Consider the following 25,458-nt stretch of genomic DNA (forward strand, 5'->3'; position numbering starts at 1 on the left):
GTATCCGTGGCTAAATTCCTCCATCCATCAGCCATTTGTATAAAAACAAGGAAAGGAACTTACAATGTCAGTAATAATATTTAGTCTATATGCCTACATGTCTGATTTGAGGACAGTAAACGGCCTTCTTATAAAATAGGAAAATTAGAATAACCGGTAACTTTGATTGCAGACGACACAGCCGTCGATTTCACAAAACTCTTCCTAACTTAACACTAATCTTAGGACTTAGGACGAGTCCCAACCCTGCACTGTAGCATGCAGACCTTAAGATTAATACTAAGTTAGGACGAGTAACTCGTTCTAACTCGAGATAAGACGAGTCCTAACTCTTTGTGAAACCGACGGCTGGTCAGATAACACTCCTTTAACGAAATCAATGAACTCTTATGACCTTTCTAGATCAGGGCAATGGTTCCCAACAGTTGCAATGCAATGACGCTTGACACTATTGACGTTTGAGTAGGTTGTGAAGCGGAAACCAGCGAGACTCAAAACTGCGTTATCGACTTGGGAAAAAATGGTGGTGCTCAAAGGAATTCCCGTAATTTTGTCGCCTGAACTTCTGTATGCTTTGGCGCAAATGGGCCATGGGGATGAAATAGGTGAGTGGGTAGTGGTTTGTCGTATTTTGTGGACGTTTTGTGACCGTTCGTTTGGTCTTTGTGAAGCTGCTAATTGTTGGGAAAAACGCCTCCAAATTGGAGGCTCTAACCGCGAAAGTACAGATTATTATTGCATTGATTGATGTATTGGGGGTGTGTGTGTACATTTTTTGTGTGCACTTTTTGTGTATGCTATAGCCGAAACAGGTCAACTCGTACCCAAGTCAACTCGTACCCAAGTCAACTCGTACCCAAAATATTGTACCCAAGTCAACTCGTACCAAAGTCAACTCGTACCTAGGTCAACTCGTACCCAGGTCAACTCGTACCCAAGTCAACTCGTACCGTACAACGTACGTTGTATGCCGAAACGGAGAATTTCCGTGCGGCGTGATTTTGTAAGCGATAGGAAATAAAAATGATATTCTACCATCATATGGAGCTCACTTTTATTAATAATAATCTCACGAATTTCGTTTTTAATAATGTTTGTTCATCTCATTTCTGCCTTTTTTCCGCTAGGATATTCATTCAGATCCATTGTGGTTTCTTTTAAATTCCCGTGTTGAAGGGTCGCCGTGAAAGGCGTTGAGCAGATCAGATGCACACTAGTTCTTCGTATCAAGGAGGTATAAATATTTCGACCTCCATGTTCATATGAGACCAATTATTTTCAATGAAAAAATATACTATGTATAAAACGCAACCCTTCATGTTTACCTTGGTGTTTTTCCTGTTAAAGTGTTCCCAAAAGAAAATTTCATGGTAAGAATTCATTCAATTCATTCATTTGCGTTATGTTCTGATTATCGTTTTCCGATTCAAACAAGTACATTTTAACAAATATACTGTTCCAATTTTTCCAACCAAAACACTTTGCGTAAATTCTTATTATCTTTTTCCGAATAAAAAAAACCAAAAAATTCATTCTAACAAGCCTATATTAAAAAAAAAGTTCTCTGATTAATTTTCCCCACCGATAGGGCCTCAGTAAAAAAAAAAAATGCAACATGAAAAAAAAACAAGAAAACGAAATCATTGCAACAATGAATAGCTAAATGTATGATTAACAATATAAATAAATAAATTAAACTACAATATTTATCAGGACGAGTAAAAAAAAATTGTAAACATTTATTTGGGTGCGAGTTGACTTGGGTACGAGTTGACTCAGGTACGAGTTGACTCGGGTACAAGTTGACTTAGGTACGAGTTGACTTGGGTACGAGTTGACTTGGGTACGAGTTGACTTGGGTACGAGTTGACTTGGGTACGAGATGACCCGAATTCTGCTATAGCTATAGGGTTTTAGCATGGTTAGGACTGCTGTCTCTGATTCTGAACGAAGCTCTCTACTGTTATTGTCCGGCAAATTTGCCTTTTTCTTTTCTATCTGACTTTTAGAAGTTTGTGTGCTCTATCCAACAGTTATTGAGTAATGTTGGCTTAAATTTGAGGCATGACTATATTTTTTAAAATTAAATTTAATACAGCATTTGTTTGTATTCGTTTTGAATTACTGTGATTTTTGCAACATTAAATAAATGTATTATGATTGATTGAATTAATTCTGGTTTTTGCATGCACTGCAGCATGCCTTTCAACAAGGCATACGACCACATGAATTCACATAATAGCACAAGTTCTAAGTGAATTGCCAGATTCCTGAGTTGTAACTGTATAAATAAAACATGTGCTATGTTATTAATTTAGTACACTACAGCAGGCTTCAAACAGGCTTGCGAGCAGAGCGCAAGCTGGAGCCCAAGCCATACTTTTAAGGAAAATATTAGCTCCACCACGTTGGCTGTTTATCTTTAATCACTCTGGGGGGGGGGGTTGATGTCAGCAGCAGAGTGTTGGTTTACTTGTACCTTGAGAAATAGGTGTCAGAAAATGCATCAGAAACCACCAGAGAGCACCTACAGTAGCCAGATCTTCCAGGGCCCTTGGACCCCGGCCAAGACGAACTTTGTGCTGCGCGCCCATATTGTGTGCTACACACACAATTTGTTTTTTGTTTAATTTGTTTAAAATGTTGGACACATGCCCACTTTTTCAGTTTGCACTTATTTAAATTTCTGGCTAAGACACAGGTTCGAGTCCCAGACATAATACTTGTGTGAGTTGTGCCCTTGAGAAAATCACTTGACCATAATTGCTTCAGAATTGTTCTTGAAGGTAGTGCATTTTTCTTAAACCAGGCTCCTACCTTACATGCCTAGTAGATGATACCCTTGCCTACATTCTTACGTACACCATTTATACAAAGGAATGCAGAGGGGGCAGTCCCCTGTTTCTTCAGCCCCAGAGAAGCAGTGTTGTAGCCGCAGTGGGTGGTGCAGGTCAGGCCTGCTCGCCACTAAAATTAGTTTAGCTACAACTGAGCTCGGACGATATCTCGATATAATAAAAAATCGCGATACCATTTCCTATTACTGTATCGTCTTGATTTTTTGTTAATCGAATATCAAATTATCAGCAAATCGTGGTTTTGAGAACGTATCACAATGTCTTCCCTAATTGAGCCGTCTTGCAAACACAAAGGGCTGTTTCAAAAAATATAAAGTCCCAAAACCAACTGCAAGATTCCTCAATTGATCCCGAAATGACAGGGTTTCTTTGAAAAACAACATCAAAGACTTTGGCGCCCAGGCGTCTCCCACAGACAGAAGTAAAACCATGTATCATTTACCTCCCCTGTCAACCCTGCCCAAGAGTTACATGTACATGTACGGCAATGTGCACCAGTTAGCAGTTGATCTGGGTCGATAGCACAAATCAGATTTAAATGGCCTTGTGATTTGGGTGATAGGCCCTACCTCATAAAAAAAATAACATTAAATAAAAGTACTGAATTTTCCTTCCTTTTGAGGAGGAAGTTTGTGCACGTTTTCTTTACCTGGGTGTCGAGGTAGAAATAACACCCACACATATTTGTTATGTCTAAAAAAGGTTTTTCTCCAGTACAACCTGTAGTATTCCAAATTTATTTAAAGCCATTATACATGTACACTTTCGGAACAAAAAAAAAGAAAAAGTTCACAGATTTACAAATAACGTACAGGGTTTACAGAAGGTAATGGTGAAAGGCTTCTCATGAAATATTATTCCATGAAATGCTTTACTTTTTGAGAAAAAATTAAAACAATATTCAATTCATTGATAGCGAGAATTACGGATTTATTTTAAACACATGTCATGACACGGCGAAATGTGCAGAAACAAGGTATGGGTTTTTCCCGTTATTTTCTCCCTAAATTTTCACAGGTTTGTTATTTTGATATATAAGTTGTGAATACACGAAGTGTGGGCCTTTGGACAATACTGTTTACCGAAGGTGTCCAATGGCTTTAATACTCAGCGATACTATACATCAAATACCAACTAATTTTCAAACACAGCTGATTACTCCAAACTCAATCAATTGAAACAGGTTTTCTTATGTTGAGGGAAGTTGAACATAAACGGATATTAATGCAGTTGTTGTTCCTTTTTTTTCCTCTTAAAAATCTTCTTTTGATACCAATGAACCAACATAAAAATACAGAGTGTTGTGTTGCTGTCAATCTGTGGACATTAGTTACGGAGGGTTACGAAGCATGCTCGAATTGTAAAGGGCGAAAAAAATTTTACCAGATCCCGGAGCGAAACAGTACAAAAATTCCAAGGTTCTATTTTGAACCTGTCGCATTGCCATTTTGTGACTTCCCGATATGTTCAATGCTTTGTTTTTTGGTCAACAAGGTTGAACCACAGGTACCAGCCAATTGAATTGACGACCTGCCAAGCCGCGGCCGAGTTTGACAAGACTAAGTTCTGTAAAAGGGGTGTTGTAAGGCAGTGTGGCAGGGCATGTGCGCTGTCTGTTTATTATGCCCGCCTTTCACTCATATGGCGCGCACGCACTGCCGCACTGCCTGTCAAAATGGTATGTCTGAGTGCTCCAACCAAAGAAATACGTGTACCATTCAAAGCTTCATTGGATGTATTAAATTGGGTAGAATAAAATGTCAGAAATAAATGTTTAATATATAAATTTGAGCCTGGTGGAGTTCCAGTAGCTAACAGTTACTCATGATAAAGAATACAGCTGTAAAAAAACTATCATTGAGGTTTTTAGAGATAAATAAGGCTACAATAGAGTTTTACATCATAGATGCTACCGTCCGTTTTTACCATTTGATTTTGCTTGGGGTAAAAACGCCCACTCAAAAATCAAGCCTGAGCAAATATTATTACTTGTAGAAATGTAATAATTTTTTACAGTGTTCATTACCATTCATAATATCAACTAAAAATTAAAACCCCTTTCTTAATAAAATCATGTACTTGTATCAAAACATTATTTCTCTGTAAATAGTCCAAAAAAATTGTTTTTTTAAAAAACAAGACATCCTGATGTAAAATCCTTTATGATATGATGAGGTTTGGGATTTCAAAAATATGCCAAGAAAGTAATGAATCACCTGAGGGAAACTGACTGGGTAAAAGTATCATGCGTCATATTATTTTAAGCTGAAACGTTTCTATTCAGAAATGTTACACAACAAAATCTTTTAGATTCAGTGGTAGCTAGGGTTTCCCCAAAATTAATTGTTTTTGTTAAAGCGTAAACTCAACGTGTAATGGGAAAGTGAAAGTGTAATAAGCGAATCTTCCTTTTGAGAAAATCAAAAATTGTGCTGATAACTGTTGTAACTCATAATTATCACTTTAAAGGAACACGTTGCCTTGGATCAGTCTTTTGTGACCGTTTGTTATAAAATGCATATGTTTAGAAAGATGTTTTAAAAGTAGAATATAATGATCCACACAAATATGCCTCGAAATTGCATGGTTTTCTTTTTACCTCGGCCATTTATGGGAGTCAAAATTTTGACTCCCATAAATGGCCGACCGTGATAGTTCGCGACGTAAAAAGAAAACCGTGCAATTTTGAGAGATACTTGTGTGGATCATTATATTCTACTTTTAAAACATCTTTCTAACCATATACATTTTATAACAAACGGTTTCAAACGCTTTTTATAGACCAACTCGTCCGATCCAAGGCTAATGTAATAGGTCTGGTGGCATGGGTTTCCTCCTTTAAAGTTCCCTTTAAAGGAAGTGGACACTATTGGTAATTACTCAAAATAATGTAAGAAACAAATTCAGTTTGAGAAGTTTTTAAATTTCTTAAGTTTTCAACATAGTTTACACTTAAATTTCTTAGGTTTTCAACATAGTTTACACAAAACTACCATGTAAACTTTATAAAAAGTTAGCACTCATGTAGGTGAACTTTATTTTCAATACCATCGATGATATAATTGATCCTGTGAAGATTACATCATCATGTATGTTGAACATTTAAACAATAGTCTGAAAAAGGTCTTTTGGGGGCTAGAAAAAGTAATCAAAGAATGGAAATCAAGTAATATTTCTAAAGTAAGTTTTATGATTACATTTTGGGTGAATTTGTTTATCTGCTCTCAAGTTCTATAAATAGCGCAGTGTCTTAATGTGTACCTCTGATGCATCTTAATTGTATAATTTATGCGGCATTCCTTGAAATGCACAGTTCATCTTGGAGAACACGTCATGGTGCGTCAGCCTCACTAACAAATTCATATCACAGTAGCCAACCACAAAATGTATTGATGTCTATGGTATGGAATAGCCGTTAGAGTTAAAGTTAAAAGTCTTATTTGCAGAATGTGTCACAAGGCGACTTGGAGCATTCATGCCGTTGGATTCGTCAGCTGATAAAAATAAAATATGCGTCAGCGATTTTTTTTGTTCTTCTTTCGGCGGCAGTGTTTAACTGTTTTGAATACAGTGTCAATGATGTAATGGTCAGTCAGGGTTGCGATGTACGGATAGCGTAGTCAAGTGTGGCAATCAGTTTGAACCATGTTAGTGAATCATTTTTTTTTTCTTTCTTTCAGTTTATCACTTTTTCAGAATATCAATAATATTGACCCGAAACCTTGTGCAAAGTGAATGTGAGTTACTTGTGGTTTTCATTGATTTAATAATCAATGCACAGTTGAGTTGTTACTGAGGTAGATTTAACGCAGAGGTTAAATTAAGGTCTAGAAATTGACTTCTGATGGGTAAAGTCAGATAACTATTCTTGAAAATACAGTCAGGCCTCGAATGAACCTTGTGCTTTTGCTGGGTGCTCTTTGCATACAAATTGACATTTTCCTCAAAGAAGTACCCCTTACCGGAGCAAAATTGCTGTGCCCCTTCAAGAGCGAAATTCAAGGCCATCATAGTTATTAGGTATTTGGTCAAGACCAAGACCCTGTCGTTGCATAATTCCAGGGCCCAATTTCATAGAGTTGCTTTTAAAAGCAGAAAATATTGCTTAACAATTTTCTGCTTAGCAGAAATTAGCAGGATACCAATCAAATTTGTATGTGACATTATGCTTGAAAAGCATGAAATTGGGTCCAGGTCGGTTTGACTAGTACAGTGTATTCAGTTTTAGATTTGTCGTCACAAGTTGAATTCTATCAAATTGGGGAATAAATTATAATTCACCTGGATTGTTGGTGTCACATTTAATGGTTTAAGTTCATGGAATCATGAACCTTTGATGTCATTCAGCATCGAATCGGACTTCCGACCAAAACCATTACATTAGGCAATTGGATGACATTGTTTTGGGTCAAATTGGATTACGTAGTTTGTACACCCTTCTTGTCTACAATGTTGTGGTTTTAAAATAGGATAAGGTTTGTACAGGATGTTTATGTTCAAACGGGATTCGGACTGGAACTTCCAAGTAGGTAATACAATCTGCCAAAAGCACTTTGGGAAATATGTATTCAGAGTCAATTTGAAATTAGGGCATACTTTGAACCATGGTGGGTTTGAACTCTGCTCTTTAAGCGACTTCAACCCCCTCCCCCCAAGTTACCCCCCCCCCCAATGAAAGTTCACTTCCGCATGATTGTGAGAACAAATTTAAAATTCTATTGGAATTTGACGAAGTGTGTCATACCCAAATGAAGCACCAACGGAAATTGTGGTCCCCCCACCCTCCGTCGCAATAGTTTTGACATTTAGGATAAGCATTCTTAAAATTCTAACAATTAATAAATGACAATACTAAAAATGTATGTCAATGCCAGTACCAGACATCTTTAACAAAAGCATTTTTGGAAGTGCATCTATACCCTTGGGCTACCACTTGGTCTATAGCGTAGCCCCCTTCATTTTTTATATTAATTTATTCAACTAGCAACAAAGTTCAATGATCATTCTTTTGAGGCAAAAAAGGCATGGATTTTCATCTTTAAAAGGGCAAGACCGTTTTCATTTTGCAAAGGGCACTTCCAATGGGAAATCTTACAAGTCAAGTGGAAACTTTTGAAGGGCACAAAGGCCAAGACCAGGGGCCTGCATGTAATTCCAGGCCTCCAAAATAATCAGGGGAAAAAAACATTCAGTTCCAAAAATGTCTATTATTAGAGAACCAACACATTTGCCTGGATTACTACCTTAATGTGATTGGCACAGGTTTTGTTCTTAAGTTTTTTATTTTAAAAAGATTTTTGGAGTTGAACAAAGAATTGACTAAAGTGGGATTTGAACCAAAGACCTCCAGATTAACGTGCCGGCGCTCTACCAACTGAGCTATTTAGCCCTATGTTGGCAGTGTCCCTATTTATTATTATTTTTATTATTTTTAGTTACAGGCCAGCAGGGCTAGTTAGCATACATGTATCATTTCACTTGTCCGCCAGGATTTTCACTTGTCCCTATTTCAAATGAAACTAGGAATGCTTTTCAGCACTGAACTAGTCAGCTGGACCACTTGGAGTGAATTTAACTGGTCCTTTTGCTTTAAAAAGGGCATTTGGCCAGCAGACCACTGTCAAGTGTGAACACTGGTGCAGTAATTTTCCAAAGTCCATTAATGATTGGTTTGGGTTAAACGCTAGCTATAGACATGAAACTGTTTTTGGAAAGATCCTTCATTGATAGCTATGCGGTTCACTGGTCTATACAGTCACTGAATATAAAATAAGGCACTGCAAGCCTACTCTTTGTGATTGTTATATGTAATGTAAGCCTTTATTACATACTTCTCAATGGTAAATGTGGGTTGGGCAGTGGGGCACTGGAATTTACATGGTGCAAATATTATTCCTTCTTATTTTTCCAGACTCACTAAAAAAACTACTTCCCAAGTACAACGTATAATAATTAATATATCTGGTTACAGGCCTTGAATTCATTGTTGAAGGGGCACATCAGTTCTCCTCTGGAAAAGGGCAAAGTTTTGAAGGGACAATTAAAGGAACGTTACAGAATCGGTAAGAAAATCGTAAAGATCACAGATTTACATAAAAGTTACACTGTCTAATGATGATGATAGTTGAAAACATCCCTTGAAATGTTTCTGTCTGAAATGTCATATTTGATGAGAAATAAGTAATGTAACTTCGTGTTTGGAGTTTATTCATTTTTATTTGGCATCGATGCAATTCAAAATTTGTAATCGGTTTTTCACTATTCTCTCGTGACCCAGATGGCTGATCGATCTCAAACTTCTACAGGTTTTTCGGTTTATGTCTATGGTGGATTACATAAAGTGCTTACACTGCCAGCAACTGTTTTGTTAGCAAAAATCAATTCTGTAATGTTCCTTCAAATGTGTAGGCCTATTGGAACTTTGCAAAGGGCACCACAGCAAAAAGCACAGGGCACCACAACAATTGCTGTGGGGTGCCAAGGGTTATTTAAAACAGTTGAAAATGTGGACCAGTTGGGATCGAAGTTATTTGAACTTTCCCTTTGAAACAAAATTCCTAGTGTGGGGGAGTTTTGATGGACCAACTGATACCATAAAAGAGCCTCCCACATCTATTGTACAATGTGTATCCACAACACACAAATCTAATCAAATTGAATATTTTGTTTGACTTGAATATTTTGGTTATTGTCTAAATTCAATATGCTCTTGTTTATTTGTCTGCGTTCGCATTCCAAGAGAGTCAGACAGGAACTCCTTTTTTTCCCTTTCATCTCCGCAAATTTTATTCCTCAAAGAATTTTTTTATTTTGTATTAAGAGTCTGAACCGCATCCTGGTTCTACCTGCAGTACATTTTTTAGAGTGACTGCTTGGAACTTGTCCACCTGTTTTATTTGAATGTCTGTAATTATAATGTCTCATTCCTAAAGTTCACGCTTACCACAATGTTCTTTGGTACAATATTACACCCCTTACGAAGATTTTGTCTTTTGATTTCTTTAGAGGGCATTACATGATATTCATAAATACCCCAGACAGTTTCGCTATTCCTATTGGTGGAAAGCGCGTCACGTGGGGGTGTTTAAACGGCTGATAAAGACACAGCTAGAGCTGTTTAAAGGGTCTATGTAACTTTTGTAGAACAAAAAACACAATGTCCACATAATTACACTAAACTTACACAGTTTTTGGGAAATGAGTAAAACAATGTCATGAAAATAATTTTCGTCTCATGAGACCAAAATTATTTTAATCATTTACAAACAGATTTTCATAACATTGTTTTACTCATTTCTCAAAAACTACAGCACCTCAGTAAGTAAGATTTGAAGGGAAGCTTTCCACTACCATTATCTTCAAACCCTGTAAGTTTAATGTAAATCTATGGACAATTTGAAAAAGTACCCAAATCCTTTAAGACCGGCTAGCTTTGCGGGTTGGCACGCAAGCTCATGTATGCAATTGTCTGATAGAAGGGCCGATATGTGATGGGATTCTGCCTCTACTAAACAAGCAAGGAATGTGGCAAATTTGAACAAATCAGTGAGTGAATGAGCAGCCATTTTGAAAATTGCTTGTTAGTGTAGAAATATTTTTTGAAAACTCAAATCTGTGATGGCCCTTTTTGCCAAATACTGGCCTGGAATTAAACGCAGGCCTTAAAGGTCATGGCCGTCCCTAGTCTTGGCCTTGGTGCCCTTCAAATGTTTCCCCCATGACTTGTAGGTTTTGCAATGGAAAGTGCCCTTTGCAAAACAGAAAATAACCTTGCCCTCTCCAAGGTGAAATTTCAGTCCTGCAAATATCTTTCCCAGACAAAAAGTTGCCTTTATTTCATAATGTAAACTAAACACTTTTATATAAATACACTCAGGCATGCTACTTTTCCACGGATCAGCTAATTCCCTCTGTTTAAGAAATCCTTGAAATTTTCCAATTTCCTCTTTTTTGGTGAAGTTGCAGTTGCATGCCTGTACATTAGGCCCCAAAAAAAAATACCAGTTGATCGTCCAGATTTTTCAAAAAAGAGGAGGATGAGGACCTTTTTATTTATTATTTATTAAAATTTTTTTCAAGATGGCCGCTTAGTATTTCAAATCAAACAGGCCACCTGTTAACACTATTAACAGGGTCGGATTACACTAAAAAGATTTGCTGTCAGGCATTCACTAATATTGTTTTATGAAACGGGCGGTTCATGTGTTCGAGAGCATCATGTTAGATTCGGGAAAAACTCATAGTCCAGTCCTTTTGTAAAAGATGGATTTATTTTTTTAGTTTACAAAAATCGAAAAATCAAAAATAGTATAAAAAAAAGGATGCGGCCCCAAAAAAGGATGCGGGCGGGGACGATCAACTAGTATTTTGATTTATTTGGCCTTACATTGTGCAAATGCTGGACTACTGGTTTGCTATCAACTCAAAACTAAAAATAGATATGAACATACTTTCACTTTTTCAAAGACTCCAAGCAAGAATGTGACCCCCTTTTGTAAATAGACATAGATTTGTTGGTTTTTTTGTCTGCCATTGTCTGGGAGCATACCTCACCTGTCACCCCACCCACATCTCTGGCTCATCCATTAGATCATGAAGGAGTGCTTTAAATGCCATGAATAGTTCAGAAGAATAGGTCTCTGTGTTTTAGAATAGGTGAATATCATCTGCTGTCATAACAAGCTCGATACGGATCTGGTTCTCTGGTCTGGGTATTAAAGACCATATTGACAATACGTAGTGATGTGGAAAACATCGCAAAACACTAGTGATATTTCTAAAGCAAATAACAAGCCTCGGTTTAACCCACAGCACCCATAGCAATTACCATGGTGCCCTGTTCCTTTGCTGTGGTGCCCTTTGAAAAGTTCCATTTCCAATACAAGGGGTTGTGCCCTTTCAAGAGTGAAGTTTTCAAGGCCTGAAATAATCAAACCCTATCATCTGGACTTGTAAATGTATAATATTACCACAATCCAAAATCCAGTGGCATATCTAGAGGGGGTGAAGCTTTAAATTGACGCCGTGGCGCCCCGTTCTATAGACCGATCCATTAAGCTCTGCCCCATTGCGTTATGACCAATCACAACGGAACGAAGGTCCGACAAATAAGGTCCGACATGCGTGCGCGTATGCTTGGCGCGCGCGGCAGATTGTGCAGAAAGGCATTGCAGAGGCTCTCGTGTTCTTACTCACACGTGCGTCGTGGGCGGAGCCTAATTGATTGGTCTATTGCTCTGATGCCCTTTGAAAAATTCCATTCCCAATACAGATTTACATTTTCCACATACATGTAGAAGTGCCCTTACCTGAGAAAAATTGCCCCTTCAACAAGAAAGAAGATCAAAGCTTAACATAATAACATTTCAATACATTTGGTTTTGTGTATTATCCTTCAAAAGTTTCAGTGGCATAATCTAAAGGGTAAAGGCTACCCCCCCCCCCCCACCCCCACACACACACATCACCACTCAGCTTCCCTTGCCCTCAAATGAGATATTTAAAAAAACAACTTATTAAACAAGAGGATGCAAAGCGCTGGAAAGGAACAGAAAATCATTCACGCACTCAAAATATAACAGATGTAAAATAAAAATGAACATTGTAAAACACAGATCTGTCTTGTTCACACAGCCCACAAGTTTGGAAGTGGTATTTACTAGCTCACCACAGTTGTTATTACTAGACAACCTACGCCAGGCTGGTGTTAAAAGTGCAAGCCCCAGTATCATACGCTCTTGGATAGAGCATAGAGTAAGGACAGTAAAGAGCAATACTCTTTTTATTGGGTTACTGTATCCATCCATGCTGTATCCATCCTTTAGATCATTGACCCATTTGTTAAATCATCACTTGAAGTCCACAATGATATAGCTATTGTGAAACCCACCAGTGGTTAGGTAATAAGCAAACCACAAAGCCACATAAACCAACAGTGTAATCAAACAGGTGGTCCCCACTGGAAACTCAGCAATTGCTATTTTCTATAACAGTACACTGCCTGGGCTGATCGTCTACGTACAAGCAAGCTATGGTCTGAACTTCCTAAAGACTGTATTGAATATGACGTCACCATTCAAATACCTGCCCTACAACATGGCGTCTGTGAGCTTGTATGTGTTCGTATGCGTGTGTGTGCCAGAGAAATAAAACTGGGAATGCTGCGGGCTTATTTAGTTGAGACATGCATACGGCCTGCCTTACAAGATGGTGACTTTCATAGCAACAAAAAGGGGTTAATCGCTACTGTCTAGATACTGTTGTTAAGTTCCAATAAAATTTTCCCTTGTTCACAATGTATAGATTTTAAATTTTGTCAAGTTTTTGGGGGATTAGCAAAACTATACATTTTTGGAATCTGTAAAGCATACCGAATCAGATTGCACAATATGTAAATATGGCGGCTTTCATGGATTTCCCTAAACTGATACTTGAACTTGCAAATGGGAATGCGAAGCGAATTTTGACGTCACATCTAGCTGTTTTTTTGCAACAAATCAACTGATGCAAAGTATTTGTTGCGAATTTGTGACGTCAAAATTCAGATCTCATTCGCATTTGCAGGAAGTATGAACCGGGCTTTATTATTGTATGGAAATAAACATGAAACCTAAAAAACAGATCCTGGTAACAGGGAAAAGTTGTAATTTTATCAAGTATCGATCGGTATATATTGCTGTTTTCTTTTTAAAAGTTTTTTGTTAACAAGTTTTCTTAAGCAGTCTTTGTAATCACAGGCTGTACCATGCAGTACCAGATGTTATGTAGACAGACTAGTGGGGGATTTCCCTAACTTGGTCCCACCTGCTATGGTTCTCCATAATAATGAAGCTCGAATGAAATTGTTTGTTAATGTTTCAAATGACATATTTTGTAAAGCATGTGATTTGTGTCAGAGGAAATCCCCCTTTGTTTCATAAAATGGTGCCCTTTCCAACAATACCTACCCCCATTTACTCATTATGTATTGAGAAGCAACGATGGACACAAATGCAATGACTGGGAGCCAACCCTCGTGCCCCCCCCACCCCTTTTAGATGAGTGAGGGCCACGGAAAGTTGAGTTTAGTGCACTAATCTATTTGGCAATGACATGTACCCTGTTTGAAAGTCTGCGAGGTTACAGTACATTTGGTTGTAATTATTTTTCTATACAACAGGGATGAGATTGTTCAGACTTTTGGCTGAATTCAGACTTTTTATGTCGGCCTGGTGCAGAAAATCAGACAATATTTGTTTCCACAAATAAAGAAATCCTGCTCATTGGTCAATTCTCTAGTGCTTTGGATACTGTTCCCAAAAGCTCCTTGGAATCTATAACCCCAGGAGATATCAAAAAGTAGGAATGGCATCATTTCAACATACCTTTGAATTTGTATCCAAGTTTCAGACTTTTTTGTTAGTAATGACTCTCACCCCTGATATTAATTGTGCAAGCACTGTTAACCAATACATGCCCTTGCACAACCTACATACGTAGTAGAATGGTAGAATGCTTGGGACCGGTGGTGCACTTTATCAAACATGTAGGACAATGAACTTGTTTGATTGTTTGATTGTACTGGAGTTGTATCTGGGTCTTAATACATATAGGCCTACACTAGGAGTCTGGCCAGACCATAGAGAAATTGACCACGTCCTGATTGGGCCTAATTAAGTCATTTTAATGAAAAAGCCACTAGTTTGTGGGACAGCTGTATATTTAGAAAGCTGAAGAACCCTACTGTTGTACCGTTTATGCAATTCTGCGGCATACTGTATGTTGTGGTTTGTGGTATCCTCTAAACCAACACATCAAGTATCAGTGTTTGATAGTTTGTATATTCTACTGGTTTCATGTTTTTCTTTGTAAAGGGTTCAGGAGTTTAGAGTGAGATTATTTGATGTACTTCAGTCTAGATACTTAAAAGGTTTATATTTGGTTCTTTGCTGTAGTTTATTTTTGGACACCTAATATGGTTACAAGGTGTTGTTATTTGAGCACAAATTTGCCACCTCGGGATCACCTTCCCTGTTTTGAGGGTGATGGATCTTTGGAGAAAAAAAAAATGACATGATCTTTCATTCATTTGTTTATTATACTTTCAGGGCCCACTTTTTGTTTTGTGTTTTGAACCTAAAATGATCAGCGTTTTTCCCCCAAAAATTCTGTGAAAAAAAAAAAATTATGAACCCTTTTCGACTTTGTTTTGGCTTTTTGAGTTCCTGATTGCCCCTTTTCAATTTAATTCAATTTAATTCAATTCAATCACTCTTTATTAGATTCCAGTCGTGGAATTTCATTCTCGAAAGGGCAAGGCCATTTTCAGTTTGCAAAGGGCACTTACATTGGAAAATCTTAAGTTTTATTTCAGTGGGAAACCTATGAGGGGCACCAAGGCCAAGACAAGGGGCAACGGAGGTCATGGGCATGGCCTCCGTTGCCTGCGTGCCAGCGTGCAATTCAAGGCCTGAGATTCCCCAAAAGGTAAATCAAATGCTTACGTATACATTGAAACATTTTCTAATTTCCAAGCATACTGCAACTACAAAGTATTTTGAGTATACTTTTTGCCAGTGTTGTAGCCACGGTGGGTTGTGCAGGACTTACAAATTTCGTCCAGCACTCTGAGCAAAATACACAGTGCTGCCCAGCACAGATATCCCCCAGATTGCACTTCAGCAATGATGGCCCCATATCTGAACATGAATACATTTGTTTAACTGCTTGCCTTGGTGGACTAAATTGGATTTAGAGTCCACCATTAAAATTTGTCTTAGCTACAAACACTGCTCATTGCAAAAGGGAAGGGTGGGGGTTTACTTGCAATACTCCATTTATTTCTCAGAAAGAAACATCCTCTAAAGGACGGATCTTGTCATCCGTCTTGTAAATCTTTTCAATTGTTCATACCTATTGTTTGTCAATTCATCGGTTAGGAGACGGACATAACTTGCCTTTTTGCCTTTTGTTGAGATTCAAGACATTCTTGTACATATTATTCCATTCTTTATACTTGTAAGAATTCACCTACAATAAGGTGTCGGTGAAAGCAGATTGTGCAATGTGTAATGGATTAGCTCATTCATAAACCATGTGTGTGTTCCCGAATCCTGAGGCCATCTCAAGACGTTCTTAAATTATGATGTAATTATCGGGGTATGGGGGTTGACCACAAATATGCTCGCTATGGATTAGTCAAGTATTTGAGAAACTTAACAGTAGAGTTTTTGTTCCTTATCGGACACTTTCTAGCAACATGGAGGACTTGTTCCTCCATGTTGCAATTTACCCCATGGGCGGTTGGAGTTTATTTGTATCAAAATTGGTAACTATGGCTACGGCTACAGTTAATGCTAAGGGTGTTGCTAGGGATTTCCTATACTTCAATGCATGATGATGCGGAAATCTAGCCGTAGCCGTAGCTGTAGTCGCCAATTTGGACACAGCTGAAGGAAGAAGAGGGATGCAAAAGGGGTGGAGATAGTCTGGCGTCTAGTGTGTAAAATTTACTATGCATAAGTACTGAAGTACTGTGTAGTGAATATGACCAGAAAATCTTTGTGGTAGCACCATGTCCCTTTGAATTGTGTTGGTTCTGAAAAGAACTGGTGGTTGAACCAACACTACTCAGTACTACTCTGGCTGCTGTATGCGCCATAGCACCTTGTAAACCATTATAAGGTGCTAACTGATTGGGTCTCAGAATTCATCACTGCAATAACCTATCTTTCTGAAAGTTTGTATATACTCAGCGCCTTGAGTACCTTGTTTGGTAGATACATGTGCTATATAAGACTTCGTTATTATTATTATTATTATTATTACTCAAAAGAGATTTTACACATGGTGCTATCGCAAACCTCCCCTACGTGTAACTTCCAACATGCAAAGTTTCAAATCTTACAGAAAATCTCTAAAAATCTTTAATCTTAATCAGAATCTCTATAGTATCCTTTACACAGGGAAGAAACTATTGGTAATTACTCAAAATAATTATTAACATAAAACCTTTCTTGGTAACAAGTAATGGGGAGAGGTTGATGGTATAAAACATTGTGAGAAACAGCTCCCTCTGAAGTGCCATAGTTTTGGAGAAAGAAGTAATTTTCCACGAATTTGATTTCGAGACCTCAGATTTAGAATTTGAGGTCTCGAAATCAACCATCTAAACACACACAACTTCGTGTGACAAGGGTGTTTTCTTCTTTCATTATTATCTCGCAACTTTGTTGACGATTGAGCTCAAATGTTCACAGGTTTGTCTTTGACAATTACCAATAGTGTCCACTGCCTTTAATCTTTATTCTTAACCTAAAAGATTGGAAATCATTTTGAGGAATGATAAATTTCAAATCTGCATACTTTACTTTCTTCTCTCACAGTTCTAGCTGATGCTAATTTCCCATCAAGTTCAGTATGTGCTGCTGGGCCACGAGAAATACGGGCAGATGGTAAGATTTCGAACTAAATAAAAGATTTTCAAAAAAATGTGTATTATGTAACAGGAATTCCTTGACTTATTATAGAAATAGTACCATGGAAACACTGCCTTTAAAGGCACTGGACACTATTGGTAATTACTCAAAATAATTTTAAGCATAAAAACTTACTCGGTAACAAGCAAGCTGTAGATAGAACAAAGCATTTTGGCCTGCCTTATAAGGTGCTAAATAATTGGGTCTCAACATTCATCACTGCAATTACCTATCTTTCTGAAAGTTTGTATATACTTGTTTGGTAGATACGTGCGCTGTATAAGACTTTGATATTATTATTATTATTACGATCAGGGATTAAAACTTACAGTGGACCGCAGCCCCTAGGGCAGTGATTTAAGCATCGGTCCAGTAAACTCATGAATGAACAAGTTTGGCAGTCTTTTGTTTTTAACTAGTGATAAAACTGAAGTGTCTTTTATCCTTAAAAATAACCTCAATGTGTTCAAATGTTGACTTTGAGTTTGATAAATATCTTTCAAATCTCACCCGTAAGGCATTAACAAACTATTTGTTTTGGTAACTCAACTTCAGTAATAGATACATTTTTAAAAGGCTTTACAAATTGTCATTAACGGTATAAAACTTGTAAGTTTGTTTTCATCTACATTTGTACGTATGTAAAGTAATCAACACTGATGCTTCATGACAAGTTAATAAGAAATTTTGAGTGGGGATTTTCCCCTTGCATTGGCCGCCGTTGATGAAATGTGCACGCAGAAAGGCGATCATTGGTTGAGAGACACGCGCAGTGCGTACACGTTTCAATTTTTTGTCTATGGTGGTCAAAGACGTCGTGTGCAATCCATACTTTATTGTGTTCTTTCTAACAGGAAGGACAAACGGTTCTAATACAGTTTGTATTTTGTCCTCCTACAGGTCATGGTATACCAGAACTGTTAGAGGCGATATTACAACTATTGCCGCTCGATGCTTTTGTGGAATCACCGGTAAGTCGTTTCCTTGTACCGTTAAGGTTACCTGAGAAGTTGCAAATCAATGTGTGGTCTTGGAAGCAGGAAAGATTTTCACCAATTAACTCTTACTACTGTAACAGTAGCTTTGGTTTGTATGTATTTAGTTAAGTTACTTTCACTGGATCTTTAGAAAGGCAGGAATACTGCTATCTTGTTTGGTTTTTCTGTGAATGAAATTTGACTATTGGGAATTCCCTTCACAGCAGGATTCGCCCAAAAGTTGCTCTGATTTCCTTTCACTTCTTATAGAAAAGTTGTTTTGTTCCCAATAGATACAAAATACTAGAACAAGGATGGAAATTATTAGATCTATAAATTTTATCTGTTAAAGGCAGTGGACACTATTGGTGATTACTCAAAATAATTATTATCATAAAACTTTTCTCGATTATGAGGAATTGGGAGAGGTTGATAGTATAAACAATGTGAAAAACAGCTCCCTCTGAAGTGACGTAGTTTTCGAGAAATAAGTAATTTTCCGCAAATTTGGTTTAGAGACCTCAGATTTAGAATTTGAGGTCTCAAAATCAAGCATCTGAAAGCACACAACTTCGTGTGACCATGGTGCGACAGGGGTGTTTTTTTCTTTTCATTAATATCTCGCAACTTGGACGACCGATTGAGCTCAAATTTTCACAGGTTTGTTATTTTATGCATGTTGAGATACACCAACAGTGAAGACTAGTCTTTGACAATTACCAATAGTGTCCAGTGTCTTTAATGCAATTTAGAGGTGTTCCTCCCCCAACTCACTGCTTGTTTGGAGGCAGAAGGGATTTTACCTATTCACTGATGAGTTTCTTTTCTTAGTATATGATCAGGGCCAAGTTTCAAAGAGCTGCTAAGCACAAAAATATGCAAAGAATGACGTTTCTTCCTTGATAAAATAAGGATTAACAACAAAACTTCCATTTGTTGCAAATTGTTTGTTATGAGTATTCAACTGTTGTTTACTTATCCTGAAAATCACGAGGAAATTTGGTTGGTAATCTTGTTTTTATCAAGGAAGAAATTTGATTATAAGCAAGTTTTTTTGTGCTTAGCAGCTCTATGAAAAAGGGCCCTGATTGTAATTTTAGCATGGTAATTGTCATTGAGTCATGGGATACATCAAATATCATCCTGGCACAAGTCCACAATGCTTAAAAAAAAGTCTTGGAAAAAAGTCTGCTCTTTAGAACACTCCCTGTGGCTGTCTTAGCTTGACGCTAATTGTGAGCAGCTTACACCATTTCTCCTATCCACATAGGGGGACTTTCTTCTCCCATTGTGTGCTGTGTACACACAGGCTGCCGACAGACTTTGATATAAGCTTTCCTTTTCGGCTTCTCGGAGGTGGTGACAAGTGCCTTCATTGTCGGCAAGTTCCTTTGAATGAGAGTTGTTGAGATCCCCTTTCGGGGACATGTGCGTTGTTAACCAACAAAGTGTTGCATTGAATTAGGGAGGGAGCCGTGAGGTGAATGAATCGGAGTTCAACAGATTGGGTTATCAGGGCAGGCAGTCTTGAAGAGTGAAGCGCTGTAAATGGTCTTGAGGTTTTCTTGATTATGACATCATTCGTTAGAGTTTCGGTTAGGCCTTTGATGAGTTTTGAGTTTTCTGTATTGAGTTTGGAGGTTTTTGAGTAATGAGTTAAGGCATTTTGAGTTACACTTTTAGAAGTTTTTGATTTTTAAGATTTTAATATTTGACTCAGTGCAGAGGTTTTCATTTTATGAGTTTTGAAGTGGGAGTTTTTGAACTGAAGTAAATTTGAGTTTTGAGTTTTATTTGACTTTTTTCATTTTAGGTGTGCGAATAAAATATTGATCATGCTTTTTTTCTCAGTTTGAGGCTATTACCATTTATGAATAATATTTCCTTTGAATTATGAATGAAGACGCCAGGCAATCTTGACTCCATTAATGTGTGATTAGGGGGGGCTGTTAGGCTGGCTCTGTCACCCAAAAGGTCAGGCCATCATTTATCATAACTCGCAGAGCCGGGTAATTTGGTCTTAGTCAACCAAAGCTAAAGGCTTCATTGCTAATCAGTGAATTGAGACGTTAGTGTTTGTCTTCAGTGCCAATGGGCCACCCTTGACACTCAGCGTGTTGGGTGGTTTGAGACCGGTGATTTCATCTGCCAGCATGGTCTTATGTTAGCATGACAGACCTCTGTGTGTTATGAGGTTATTATGAAACCCCCAGGGCCCAAGTTCACTGTGTAATTGCCATCACTTACTTACCTTTTTGTCACACTGTTATAAATCACAATTTTTTGATTAAATCTATAAACTTGTCTAGGGTTGTGAACTTTTAATGTTGACTTGCTGGCATTGAAACTGCCTAAGGTTTAACAATTTGTGTGCCAAATTTGTCCCAACGTTTTTTTTCAAGTTCATGTATAGAGTTCAAATGCAATCTTTAAAACCTTTTGTCAAAAGATGTCAGGAGGAGGTGACCATTCGGAAATCACCTCAGAGTGCATCACCATGATCACAAAGCTTACAATGAAAATAAATGGGCTCTTAGGTGGGCCCAGTCTGAACCCCACACCCACCCCAAGGATCCAAGCTTACACATCACAGGGGTCGAAATTAAGTGTATTTCCATGGTAGTCAGCAGGGCTAGTGACCAATAATTTGTAGTAGTCCTGATAAGATTTTGGTAGCCCGAAAGACACATTATGTCTCGCGTCACGGCTCAAACTTTACAATACACCAATAACATAGTTCTTTATTGTTTGTGATGATGATTTTTGCATTATTTTTCCACTAGCCCGTCGGGCTATCAAACTGGAAAAATCAGTAGCCCGGCTGTAAATGTGGTAGTCCCGGGCTAGCGGGCTAGTGGCAATTTCGACCCCTGACATCAACTCCCCAACCTAACATATACCCCAACCCTTCACCCCCCATCCAACACCCCCATCCAACACCCCAGTCGTTTAAATCTATAAAATTGTCCATAAAATAGCCACAAGCTTAGAGATGTATTTTCAACTTTAGCTCGGTTTGTGAAACTGTTCATTTTCTCTCAATTCTAAATATTCTTGGTATGTAAAAAATGCACACATGTTCCAATTTTAATGTTAGTTTAATAAGCTTCCTACAATGTGGCACTTGTAGCCACCACCCCCACTTCCCCCCAAAACCACAACCTTTTTATATTTCTGCTGATAAATTTGGTATTTAGAAATGCGAGACTAATTTCAAAGACAAATTTGTCCAGACACTTGGAGTGTATAGAAGGCCACCCAGGGTCTGCTATCGTAATAGTTTAGGTTTGGAATTGAGGAATGTTTTTACATACTTTTGGAATAGGAGGACCCTTCAATGGGTCACTGGGGAATACTTTCCAGTTTATGGAAAGTGGAAGTGCTATTTTTATTAGTTTTTTCCATCTTTAAGTGTTAGTGAATGGGTTTTTCATTTGATGACAGAAATAATAACGTATCTGGATATATCAATTGTTTTCCTTTTGGATGTGATCCCATCCGGAAAGTTAGAAGAAGGAAAAACAGCTTCAGTATTCCTTCAGTACATCCAGGTGACTGCAGGCCTGGAATTACATGACGGCAATATTCTTTGTTGCCACTGGTCATGGCCTCGGTGCCCTTCAAAAGTTGTCCACATACTTGAAGATTTGCCCCTTGCACAATTAATAATATGCCCTCTCAAAGATGAAATTTCACAAAGAGATCAGGGCCCAATTTCATAGAGCTGCTAAGCACAAAAATTTGCTTAGCATGAAATTTCATCCTTGATAAAAACGGGATTACCAACAAAATTTCCATTTGTTTCATGTTGCTTGTACTGGTCTTCAGCTGTTGTTTGCTTATCCTAAAAATCACGTGGAAAATTTGGTGGGTAATCCTGTTTTTATCAAGGGAAAAATTTCATGCTAAGCAAATTTGTTTGCTTAGCAGCGCTATGAAATTGGGCCAAGATGAGTTGTCGTCCAGATTTGTATAGTGACATCACACTTTGCTTGGCAATTAATAACTTTCTTAAGTTTGTCTTTATTTGGCAATAAAAAGAATATTGTATCTGGGTACATCAAGCCTTTTGTGATCTCTTTCAGAAACTTAGAAGAAGAAATATAACAAGATTTGCTTAGCAAGAAAGATTGGCAGTAAGGTTCCATCTTAGCTCGAAAATAAATCGGCCCAGACTGATAAGATTTCAAAGAGAGGGCTAGAATTCAAGTAAACAGTTTTTAAAAGTTCCCCTACTTATTGGACTGATCCATTTTTTTAATTTTTTTTTACAACAAAGGGGGCTCAACTCCATGGAGGTTTCTTGAACTTTTTCAGAAATCAAGAGACGTACTATCATTCAAAATCAAGTTTCAAATTGATTTTTATCAAAGCTTACTCGTCATACTTCCACCATCAGTTCAAGCAGATTTGAAGGCCTGGAATTTCATCTTTGAAAGGGCAAGGCCGGGAGCCAGGGCAACAGAGGTCATGGCCAGGGTTGTAGCCAGTAGCCATGGTGAGCGGTGCAGGTGGGCCTGCCCAGAACTTACTAGTTTCGCCCAGCACTTTGTTTGTTTGTTTGTTTGTTTGTTTAGATGATCTTCCCATCAAGGGAACTCGGCAAACTCCCACAATTGGGGATATAAACACCAAGCTGGCAACAACCAATCTCTCTCACAAACATTGGTTTAACGTCTATGATTATGAGTTGCACAAATCAAGAAATTGTGATTCAGTAACTGGACGACAATAATTATTCTAGTCATTGTGAAATCAGCGGTTAGCTGGGGGATTTGAACCCACAACCTTGTGATTGCAAGTCCTGCAGTCTATCCACTTGACCACGGTGACTCTGAGCAAAATATACACTGTGCCACCCAGTACAGATTTCCCCCCAGATTGCACTTCAGCAAGGATGGCTCCATATATCTAAACTTGAATAATTTTGTTGACCCGCTCGCCCTTGGTGGACTAAATTTGATTTAGAGTCCACTATTAAAATTGGTCCAACTTTGACCTTGGCCATGGCCTGCCTAGCCCCAAGGCCTTGAATTCAAGGCAGCATCTACAGCGAAGTACGTAACGCATCAGGAAACACTTTAAATTTCTTTGAAATATTCATTGTATTTTTGCAGTGTAAAAGTTTGACGTTTCCTATTTTGATCCATGTGTACGTGACACTTCACACACTACCGTTTGTTGTTGTAATTGTCTCTGATTGTAAGTAATCGTAATGTAGGTTTTGTTTTGGACATTTCGATAGTGCAGAACACTTTAAGTTTGAGTGTGATGATCCTCAGCCTGGATTGTGTTTCAGGAAAGATGGATAACACCTCCGCTTTAAAACTTAAATAAAGCTGACGTATAAAGCCATGAACGTATGGGTATTGACCTAATGCTTCGGTGGTGGGGGGGGGGGGGGGGGGGTGGGGGGGGGTAGGCAGAGAAAGGAGGGCGGTGCTGGCCTATAGGGACCTGACAATCCCATTTCAAAAGAAAAGTAGTATAACACATTTTTGTCCCACCTCTCATTTTTTAGAAACTCAAATGATGTTACCTTGATGTTGGTATTTATTTACCTCTCGATGGATTAGATCCATACAAGTGAATGACCTAAGTGTAATATGAATCTTGATATATGATGTTTAGTATCAAGTACATGGAATAGCCTGCAATCAAGCAGCCACTTCAAGTACACTGTGACACCCCTGAAGAATTTTGTTATGCAAATGTTGACGTTTTATCTTTAGCACTTTTGAGAACAAGTTTGAAGTCCATCAATCAACCAGTGGGTCTAAACTTTGCGGATAGCCGGCTGTCTGGAACTTTTGGACTTGTCGGAAGTAATCCCTCCTCTAATAAAAGTATTCAAAAAAGTAAACAGAAGAATGTAAAGTATGCTCATAACAATTCCTCGTTCCTTCCTTGTTAAAGGGTTTGGTTGGAGCTTTTCTTGGGTCAGGAATTTATTTCGGAGACTGCTGTTTGTGGGGCAAATATCTGTGGTTCCCCCCTATCATTTTATTAGGTTGAAAATGTTGTTTTTGTTCGGTATGGGGTTAAATTTTTGACCTGGAATTTTATTCATATTTTTGAGTTGGTTGGGGGGGGGGGGGTGGGGTAGTTGTGTTTGCTAGGGCACACCATGGTACAAAAACCTCCACCCATAATTCCTGGTCTCTACTTGAAGGTATGCATTTTTTGACGTGCACTTTTTGTCACAATTTGAAAAACAATCCTGTTTTTAGGTCCGTAATTAATACTGTCCCTGGGCAGCGTTTTGAGTCTTTGAATCCTTTCTGTGGATTGTCCATCTGTTCGCATTCACAAAAGTATTTTAAAGTTAACTTTTTCACATTACATAAGTCGAAGCAAGGTCAAAAACTATTAGGCCTAATTTGCCATTCAGAATCAATCGCACAGATCAGGAACTTCAACCCGTCAGTTTGTTTTTGCACATTAGCGTTACAGTATCCGTGTGTACTTATTTACCTCCCTAGGAAAATGTTGTTTTTGTTAAGTGTGAGGTTAAAATTTTGACCTGGAATTGTGTTCTTATTTTCCAGTTGGTTAGGGGGGGGGGGGGGGGGGGGGTGGGTAGTTGTGTTTGCTAGGGTACACCATGGTACAACAACCTCCACCCATAACTCCTGGTCTCTACTTGAAGGTATGCATTTTTGGACTGACACATTCTGTCACAATTTGTAGCCCACCAGTTGACTCAGGAGAAAACATGTCTGGTATTTATAAATTTAATTTAGGGTTCAGTTTTTACTGTTTCTCTGCATTTTATAAAAAAAATTTTAAACAAGTATTTTCTATTTGATTTCATTCTAGATACACGGATACAAAGCATCTAATGGTTAACATAATTATTAATTTGCACTCATAGCTTCTGATTGGTCAAAGGAGGTCATATGGCGAGTGTTTTTAAAAACAAGGTCTGGTGGAATGGAGTCAAAAGAGAGCCTAATCAAATAACTGTGCGGGGTGTGCAAAAATCACGTCCCAGTTTAAGTTGGTAGGTTGCATATTTTGGTTGTGCAAGGGCTAAGCTTACACTGTGTGTGAGGAGCAACATGTAGGTAGTGCCCAACTTTTATTGAAATTGAAATTCAACGCATAGTCTGTAAACTGTCCGATTTGTTATCAACTTTCAAAGGCTTTGTGAAGGGTTTTTAATGG

At 38.1% G+C, this 25,458-nt stretch overlaps 1 protein-coding gene across 1 annotated transcript in view; it reads left to right on the top strand.

Annotated features, from left to right (window-relative positions):
* The first annotated feature begins 480 nt into the window (after nucleotides 1-480).
* LOC139940637 (fucose mutarotase-like) overlaps nucleotides 481-25,458 on the top strand; it is a 47,157-nt gene continuing 22,179 nt past the window's right edge. Inside the window, exons 1-3 of the mRNA XM_071936986.1 lie at nucleotides 481-605; nucleotides 17,222-17,290; nucleotides 18,215-18,285. Coding sequence (XP_071793087.1) covers nucleotides 521-605; nucleotides 17,222-17,290; nucleotides 18,215-18,285 — 225 coding nt within the window. The 5' untranslated portion in view covers nucleotides 481-520. The remainder of the gene's footprint in view (nucleotides 606-17,221; nucleotides 17,291-18,214; nucleotides 18,286-25,458) is intronic.

The sequence above is a fragment of the Asterias amurensis genome, chromosome 8, assembly GCF_032118995.1.
Source record: "Asterias amurensis chromosome 8, ASM3211899v1".
NCBI lineage: Eukaryota > Metazoa > Echinodermata > Asteroidea > Forcipulatida > Asteriidae > Asterias > Asterias amurensis.